This window comes from Hermetia illucens, chromosome 3, assembly GCF_905115235.1.
Source record: "Hermetia illucens chromosome 3, iHerIll2.2.curated.20191125, whole genome shotgun sequence".
Classification (NCBI taxonomy): Eukaryota; Metazoa; Arthropoda; class Insecta; order Diptera; family Stratiomyidae; genus Hermetia; species Hermetia illucens.
The window spans coordinates 16,584,706-16,594,171 of NC_051851.1; the positions used below are offsets into that span (position 1 = coordinate 16,584,706).

The window sequence follows — 9,466 nt, forward strand, 5'->3', positions numbered from 1 at the left end:
CTGCTTGCAGGTTCTGTGAGGAGGAGGACGAAACCTCTATGCACGTCCTGGGACAGTGTCCGGCACTTGTGCAAAGTAGGTCGATACATCTGGGAGAACACTTAATACCAGATGCAAAGCTGAAACATCTGGAAGTGGGAAACATACTATGATCAACAGGTACACTATAACCAGTAAAAGGGGCACAATAGTTCTTCAAGGACGCGGTGCGACTTTCCCTTAACAGAATAATAATAATAGTGTATGGTAAAGCCAGCAATGGACTGGTCGCCCTTCATTAATATGGTATCCACGATGGAGCATAAAATCTGGGAAACGCTGGCTGAACCACCAGCAACGGCTCTACTACTAAACCCTATCTCCACCTCCGTGTGGTGACTGCTGGGAGCTATTTTTGAATGAAAAGCTGCAGACGGAGAAGGATGAAGGCGAATCTCCCGCGCCTAAAAACGGGACAAATTGTATCAACTGGTCCTCCAAGTTGAGGGTTGAGTATAGCTGACAACCCGACATGGAAAACGACTTGTTACGAAGCCACAAAAGGAGCCTCGGACTGGACTGACAACACAACGGCAAATCCGGCAACGAAAACGGAATAACGATTTGCGCATTTTCTCATGGAACTTGCGCTCCCTGTACAGAGAGGGAGCTGCCCAGCAGCCGATACCCTGTCTCAATATAGGGCTGATGTAGCAGCGTTGCAGGAGATGCGTTGGACAGGAGCCGGTTTCCTGGAGAAGAGTCGCTACACCACATATTATAGCCGCCATCCTGTAAATCATTTGCTCGGAGCAGGTTTCTTAGTCAGCCAAAAAATGAAACCTGCTGTTATCGGCTTTGAAAACATAAGCGAATGGCTATGCACTCTGCGTTTGTGAGGCAAACTTAGAAACATAAACCTCACTAACGTGTACGCCGAGGAGACTGCAGAGTCGAAGAAGGATACCTTCTATGAAGTAGTAGAACGAACCCTCGAAGCCTGTCCCTGGGGATTTTAACAGCCAAGTAGCGACTGACCCTGTATTCAGGCGATACGTTAGTTCCCATGGTTTGTCTGTGTGTCGTGGGGGAGAGGCTACAGCTTCTCAGCACTCAGGCCGTGTTGGCCCATTATACTCGCCAACCCCATTTAACGGAATATTCCGGATTCGTTAACGTATTGCAGGATTTCCGTTAGTGGATGTGATGCTACCCGTCGCAGCTGGAGAACATCGGAACCAAAGAGCTGATGCCTGATGTGTCCATAGGCGGGACATTCATATAGGAAATGCTCCTTGGATTCCGCTTCCTCATTACAGGAGGGACACGTATTATGTTGAATAATTCCAATTTTGAACATATGCCCAGCTAGTGAATTATGGTTTGTCAGAATGCCCACAATACTCTTGTAAGTCTTCCTTCTTTTCGACAGGATAAACGTCGGGGGTAGCACAGGGATCCATCCTAGGGCCGGACCTCTGGAACGCTACCTATGATAGTCTACTTAAACTCGACATGCCAGAAGAGTCGCGCCTGGTCGGCTATGTAGATGACGTCGCCGCACTTGTTGCTGGACGCACTGTCGAACAGGTGCAAAACAGACTTGGCATATTGATGCGACGCGTAAGCGGATGGATGACTACTCATGGTTTCTATCTTGCAATGGAAAAAACCGAAATAGTCATCCTGACTAAAAAGAGAATTCCGACCCTGCGTCCCATATCGTTCGGCGAGTCGATAATCGAGTCCAAACCAGCGGTAAATTACCTGGGGTTGACTCTTGAGTCAAAGATGAGCTTTTTTGAGCAAATCAAAGCAGCAGCGAACAAGGCTGCAACTGGAGTTCCGGCGTTAACTAGGCTAATGGCAAACATTGGGGGTCCTACGTCTAGCAAGCGACGTTTCCTGATGGGTTCAACGCAGAGGTATGAGCTGACGCTCTTAGCAAGGAGGTATATTGTAGACGTCTCGCGGAAGTACAGAGATAGGGAACTTTGCGGGTGGCGTCTGCGTACCGCACTGTGTCTGAACCGGTCATGATGGTGATCGTGGGAGTGATCCCCATTGCTCTTCTTGCTAAGGAGTGTCAAGCCATATACAAGGGAGATGAGCCAAGGGAGGGGGTTGCTCGTGAAGAACGGAAACGCACTCTCTTGGCAAAATGAAACTGAAGGCACATGGACTGCGCGGTTCATCGGCAACTTAGGTGTGTGGCTGAATCGGAAGTATGGTGAGACTGACTATTTCCTTACCCAATGTGGGCATGGAGACTTTCAGTGTTACCTGCACAAGATTGGAAAGGCGCGATCTCCGGATTGTGTGTTTTTCAATGGAGTTGTGGGCGACGTCCACCACACTTTTTTTTCTTGTGAAAGGTGGGATAGAGTTCGTCAGCAGCTCTATTTAGGCACAGGGGATCTCTCTCCAGACAAAAGACAACGTTCGGGTCCTTCTCGTTGCTAAGAAAATAGTGCTCGACCGGTGAGGTGAGAAGAGCCGGATGGCAGGGGGTTCCTTGAGCTGACAGTTCTCTTCCTCTTCTCCCCTCCCGTCAGTGAAAGGAATTCCCTGATTTGAAGGCTCCGCAAGGCGGGAGAGTTCGGAGACTAGCCCGTAATGTGACAAATGGTACCAGGCTAGCTCTCTGGCGATAGGGAGGTGTTTAGTTGGTAGTCCGACGTCGAACCGAACCGGGAGTCCAACACTTTGTATGTAAATGTATTGAAGTTTCTAGGAGATTTCAAGGGAGAGTTGGAGCTTATTGGCAGAAACAGCAACGATGATACGCAAGCTTGACAGACATGCCATACTCTATGTAAGGGTTCAGAATGACCATATGTACAGACGTAATTCAATAAATTAACTTTACTAACGTAAAATTATATTTTATTTTATGATGATTTTCTACACAGTAGACGGACAGTAGGATTACTTTGGGGCAGTAGAAAAAATGCTTTATTATCAGCAGTTAGTTCGACAGCCTTCGGCGATAAAGATTCCACATGGAACTCTGAAAAAAGGCTAACCATTGCTGCTTTGATTTGCATTAAGGCAAACTTTGCACCTAGAAATGAACAAATTATTATTGTCAATTAGCTTCTCCATAAAAGACACTTTTAAGGGTACTTACCAATACAATTCCTTGGCCCAATTCCAAAAGGCAGAAAGGTATAAGGTCGAATAAAACCGCGTTTGTCTTCACTGAAGCGCTCAGGATAGAATTTTTCCGGATCAGAGAAGTAGTTTGCATCCCTATGGAAGGCAGCAATGGGTATGCATATTGTTTCGCCTGGTTCGAGGTTCACCGAATGCCCGGTGGTTTTATCGAAGAGGGTGTATGGTTTCGTACATACCCTGTCGATAATGTGTTCTACTGACCACTTTCGAAGTGTTTCATAGATGATCATATCTAGATAGTCCATCTCCTTAAGTGTATCGTAAGATATTGATTTGTCTCTGACTCTCCCACTGACTGTATCAATTTCCTTCTGTAATTTGTCTTGAATTCGGGGATTATTTGCAATTTCGAGAACAGCGCAAGTCGCTATAACGGAAGATTTGAAGAGACCATCCATTAAGATTGTCAGACATTGTCTTACTATCTCATCATCGGTCAACGAATCATTTTGCTCTGGTTTTTTGTCTTCCGCTAGTTTATCCTTGTCTTCTCCCTCAATCAGCATATGTACAATATCAAAGTGTTTAATGTTATTTTTGCGTCGATACTCTATGATTTCTTTGACAAGTGATTTGAAATACCAGATGACGCTATTGCCAATTAAGGGTACTGTCAGGAGCTAAAAATATATAGAATTCATAAAATTCACAAAAAGAGACAACGATTTTCCATATTTACCTTCAGGCATCCTGGGAAATTCCCATGCAGAAAGTGGACAATGTAAAGCATTGGGTTTATATGTTTTACTCTAAGGATATGGTTGAAAAACATATTCTCCTTGAATGAAACAGAATTCGGTCTCATCCCAAACGTGGTGGTAGCTAGTGCATCTATGAAGAATCGGGCAAAATAGGTGAAGATATTGATTTCAATAGTTGAACTGAATCCTGACTCCTTTTTCAGATTGTGGATAGCTAACAGGGAGCACTCTTCGATCAAATAAAAGGCAAACCGCAGATTCTCCGACTGAAAGCACGGCAACAGCGTAGTCCTCAGGCTTTCCCATTTATTATTTTTGAACATGCAGAAGGCTAGTTCTTGGAGTCTAGTGCAATTGAACATGTCTCCACGGTCCTTGAAGTGATCAAAGTCTGTGACCGTGATCTGTCGAATAAGTCCTGGGTCAGTTACTACCAGTACAGGCTTCCGATGCTCATATATTCCGAAATAACTACGAAAATGAATTAAACTGAGTTAACCGTACTGCATCTATTAGAGCACATAGTATCTAATATCTGATAATTAACCACAATCACCTTTTGTGTTTATACTTTTCATACTGCTTCATTACAACGCCGAAATGACTTTCTGTTCGGAAGTATACATTCTTAAAAGTTCCAAAGAACGCCAATGGCTTATCATGATCAACCCCTAGTTTGAGAAAGTGATCATGTTTGGCAACTGCCCACCAATATAGACCGTAACAAACAACTAAAAGGATTAGTAGCCAGTCAGGAAAAAAGCACTTAAATAAAAACATTTTACGTTGGATTTAGATCTTTCACATTTGGCTGAAAACTGAACTTCAACTGAAACTTATCAGATACGTGACTTATCTTGGCCATTTGATAAGGTTTGTTTTGATTGCCAAGAACTGGGTATCACCCTAACTCGATAGGGAGTGTGCCTAAAGCCAGTTTAGAAACACCACTATCAAGGGTGTTGTATAATGCTATCAATCAATTAGAGAGACGTGTTGAGAGGTTCTAGATGATACTACTATTTAGAAATGTAGCAAGAGAGCGATAGCGTCTAGGCTATACATTATTTTTAAGCGGGTTTCAATTGATAACTGACGATAGTTGCAAAGGGGAGGAGCGCGGGGGTCCGAAAAGGGACAATTATTTTAAGGACTACAGGAACTACATAACTGAAAAATCTGAAAAAAATCGCTGTAAGTTTTCCTGAGAGATTATGCGGTGATCGTCATAGCGCTCGCAAAGCAGCTTCCAGGCTTGTAGTTTGCCTCTGTTATGCTAAGGTGATTAAAAAGCTGCTCTGCTTCATCACACACTGAGTTCCGAAGATACTGCATTTTTTGAAATGCGTTGAGGCTAGTGTTCTCATTGACCATGCTCGCACGGCAATTGTAAAAAATCAAAGTTGACAGACTGAACAATTGGCCTTCAATCCTCTAATTCTGAAGTCTGTTACGACACCGTTACCATCGGTGTACACTCTGATGATAGTATCAAATGGACTCACTAAAGCAGATCTAGCAGATCCTAGATATTGTGTACCATCTAAAGTAGACATTTTGATCGGAGCAGATGTACATGGGGAAATGCTACTACTTGGATTTCAGCTTGGAAATCCATGTGCATAGCCTACCAAACTCGGCTGGGTGCTATTCGGGCCAATTCAACAAATCAATTCATGGGCAGGCTATCTAGCTAATGCTGTCATACGTAGAGTTACAAGAGACATTATGGAAATTCTGGGAGACTGAAAACTACCGTCAACTAGTCCATGGACAGTTCAGGACCAGGAAGCTGAAACCTCTTACATTCAGACAACAAATCGATTTTCAACAGGCGAATACTCGATGACGAATGATGGTCTTGATGAACAATATGAAGCTTTCATCAAGGGATATGTCAGCACATGCAGAAAGTGCCAACACGTCATATTGACAAAAAACCAGCCTCTTATCTACTGCATCATGCGATCCTAAAAGAAAGCAGTTCTACAAATAACACATCGTTCAATAAGTCCCGGGACTAACTATGAAAACAACATTTTATCGGCAAAATTCTTTATTATTCATCAACATAATCTCCTTCAAGGGTTATACAATCATTCCAACGCTTCTCTAACTTTTCAATGCCATGTTTGTAGAACGATTTGTCTTTTGACTCAAAATGAGCCTCAGTAGCAGCGATCACCTTCTCATTTGAGCCAAATCTTTTCCCTGGAGCATCTTTTTCATCATCAACGGCGCAACAACCGGTATCCGGTCTAGGCCTGCCTTAATAAGGAACTCCAGACATCCCGGTTTTGCGCCGAGGTCCACCAATTCGATATCCCTAAAAGCTGTCTGGCGTCCTGGCCCACGCCATCGCTCCATCTTAGGCAGGGTCTGCCTCGTCTTCTTTTCCTACCATAGATATTGCCCTTATAGACTTTCCGGGTGGGATCATCCTCATCCATACGGATTAAGTGACCCGCCCACCGTAACCTATTGAGCCGGATTTTATCCACAACCGGACGGTCATGGTATCGTTCATAGATTTCGTCATTGTGTAGGCTACGGAATCGTCCATCCTCATGTAGGGGGCCAAAAATTCTTCGGAGGATTCTTCTCTCGAACGCGGCCAAGAGCTCGCAATTTTTCTTGCTAAGAACCCAAGTTTCCGAGGAATACATGAGGACTGGCAAGATCATAGTCTTGTACAGTAAGAGCTTTGACCCTATGGTAAGACGTTTCGAGCGGAACAGTCTTTGTAAGCTGAAATAGGCTCTGTTGGCTGACAACAACCGTGCGCGGATTTCATCATCGTAGTTGTTATCGGTTGTGATTTTCGACCCTAGATAGGAGAAATTGTCAACGGTCTCAAAGTTGTATTCTCCTATCCTTACTCTTCCTGTTTGACCAGTGCGGTTTGATGTTGTTGGTTGGTTCGTCTTCGTTGCTGACGTTGCCACCATATATAATATTTTGTCTTGCCTTCATTGATGTGTAGCCCAAGATCTCGCGCCGCCTGCTCGATCTGGACGAAGGCAGTTTGTACGTCTCGGGTGGTTCTTCCCATGATGTCAATATCGTCAGCATAGGCCAGTAGTTGGGTGGACTTGAAGAGGGTCGTACCTCTTGCATTTACCTCAGCGTCACGGATCACTTTCTCGAGGGCCAGGTTAAAGAGGACGCATGATAGGGCATCCCCTTGTCGTAGACCGTTGTTGATGTCGAATGGTCTTGAGAGTGATCCTGCTGCTTTTATCTGGCCTCGCACATTGGTCAGGGTCAGCCTAGTCAGTCTTATTAATTTCGTCGGGATATCGAATTCTCCCATGGCCGTGTACAGTTTTACCCTGGCTATGCTATCATAGGCGGCTTTAAAGTCGATGAACAGATGGTGCAACTGTTGCCCATATTCCAACAGTTTTTCCATCGCTTGCCGCAGAGAGAAAATCTGATCTGTTGCTGATTTGCCTGAAGTGAAGCCTCTTTGGTATGGGCCAATGATGTTCTGGGCGTATGGGGCTATCCGGCCTAGCAAGATAGTGGAGAATATCTTATAGATGGTACTCAGCAACGTGATACCTCTATAATTGCTGCACTGTGTGATATCTCCCTTTTTATGTATGAGACAGATAATGCCTCGTTGCCAATCGTCAGGCATTGATTCGCTGTCCCATACCTTGAGCACAAGTTGATGAACCACTTGGTGTAACTGGTCGCCTCCATATTTAACCAATTCGGCTGTAATTCCATCGGCTCCTGGCGACTTATGATTTTTTAGCCGATGAATTGCACGGACTGTTTCTCCTAAACTTGGTGGTGGCAGTATTTGTCCGTCGTCTTTAGTTGGCGGGACCTCCAACTCGCCGATGTTCTGGTTGTTCAGTAGCTCATCAAAGTACTCAACCCATCGCTCTAATATGCCCATTCTGTCGGAAATCAGATTTCCCTCTTTGTCTCGGCAGGATGAGCATCGAGGTGTATAAGGCTTCATCCTGCTGACTTGTTGGTAAAACTTGCGCGCCTGGTGCGGTTGCTCCCTGTACTTTTCTAGTTCACAGACTTGTTGGTTCTCCCAGGCTTCCTTTTTCCGTCTGTGAAGTCGCTTCTCCGCTCGACGGAGTTCGTGATAAGTCTCTGCGCGTGCCCGCGTTCTTTGAGAATGCAACATTACTCGGTATGCAGCATTCTTCCGTTCCGTTGCTAGCTTACATTCATCGTCAAACCAGCCGTTCCGACTTCTTTTGCGGCTGGGGCCAAGTATGTTTGTGGCCGTATCCATGATAACGTTCTTCAGGTGATTGTGAAGATCATTTGTTGCTCTGTTGACTGCGGTTATTGCGGCATCCATTTCCCTCTTATAGGTGTCGCGGAGGGTTGTGTTGTGGATGGCTTCAGTGATTGTCACCTGATTGTCAGAGGGGATTCTAGGTGGTGATGTTATTCGAGCTGGGAGCACCGTGCCAACGAGATAGTGATCCGAGTCTATATTGGCCCCCCTATATGTTCTGACATTCATCAAGGCTGAGAGGTGGCGGCGTTCGATCAACACGTGGTCAATTTGGTTGAAAGTGGTCCCGTCTGGAGAAGCCCACGTATGTTTGTGGACCGCTTTCCGCGCAAACCAGGTACTTCCAACAACCATTTCGTGTGACCCTGCTAATTGAATAGTCCGCAGTCCGTTATCATTTGTTTTTTCGTGTAAGCTATGGGAGCCAACGTATCGCCTGAATACTGGCTCCTTCCCTACTTGGCTGTTAAAATCCCCAAGTATGATTTTGATATCATATCTGGGACAGGCTTGGAGGGTTCGTTCTACTGCCTCGTAGAAGGTATCCTTCTCCGACTCTGCAGTCTCCTCTGTAGGGGCGTGAACGTTAATGAGGCTTATATTTCTAAACTTGCCTTGCAAGCGCAGAGTGCATAGCCGTTCGCTTATGTTTTCAAAGCCGACATCAGTAGGTTTCATTTTTTGGCTGACTAAGAAACCTACTCCGAGCACATGGTTTACTGGATGACCGCTATAGTATATGGTGTAGTGGCTCTTCTCCAGGAAACCGGTCCCTGTCCATCGCATCTCTTGCAACGCTGTTATATCAGCCCTATATTGGGACAGGGTATCGGCTAGCTGCTCATCAGCTTCATCTCTGTACAGGGAGCGCACGTTCCATGAGAAAATGCGCAAATCGTTGTCCCGTTGTTGTTGCCGGGTCTGTCGTTTTAAAATTCGTCCTGTCCGAGGCTCCTGTTGTGGTTTCGTAACAAGTTGTTTTCCGTGTAGGGTTGTCAGCCCTACCCAACCCCCAACCTGGAGGACCAGTTGGTACAATTTGTCCCATTTTTAGGCGCGGGAGACTCGCCTTCATCCTTCTCCGTCTGCAGCTTTTCGTCAAGAAAGAGCTCCCAGCGGTCACCACGTGGAGGTGGAGATAGGGTTTGGTAGTAGAGCTGTTGGTGTTGGTTCAGCAGGCATTTCCCAGGTTTTATGCTCCATCGTGGGTACCAATCCACGTTTCGCCCCGGGACCTATACTACCCTTTGACCACTCTTTGAGCATCTTTTTGAGATCCGCAAAGAGCCAGCAGTCGCTGGGGGCCAGATCCGGCGAGTACGGAGGATGAGGAAGC

The 9,466-nt window shown here is 45.5% G+C and overlaps 1 protein-coding gene across 1 annotated transcript; it reads right to left on the reverse strand.

Moving 5' to 3' along the window:
- Positions 1-2,858: 2,858 nt before the first annotated feature.
- Positions 2,859-4,758, reverse strand: LOC119651517 (probable cytochrome P450 9f2). Its single transcript, XM_038055147.1, has 4 exons — positions 4,414-4,758; positions 3,836-4,328; positions 3,110-3,776; positions 2,859-3,043 (listed from the first exon to the last, which is right to left on the reverse strand). The coding sequence occupies exons 1-4, from the start codon at positions 4,635-4,637 to the stop codon at positions 2,871-2,873; spliced, it is 1,557 nt and encodes a 518-aa protein (XP_037911075.1). The 5' UTR covers positions 4,638-4,758; the 3' UTR covers positions 2,859-2,870.
- Between the last annotated feature and the right edge of the window lie 4,708 nt (positions 4,759-9,466).

What these genes read in the sequence shown, in the direction of transcription:
- LOC119651517 (XM_038055147.1), bottom strand. Translation starts at nt 4,637, where the DNA reads ATGTTTTTATTTAAGTGCTTTTTTCCTGACTGGCTACTAATCCTTTTA. An exon ending in GAAAAGTATAAACACAAAAG is followed by an intron (nt 4,329 to 4,413) that starts GTGATTGTGGTT and finishes TCATTTTCGTAG; the next exon opens with TTATTTCGGAATATATGAGC. An exon ending in ATTTCCCAGGATGCCTGAAG is followed by an intron (nt 3,777 to 3,835) that starts GTAAATATGGAA and finishes ATATATTTTTAG; the next exon opens with CTCCTGACAGTACCCTTAAT.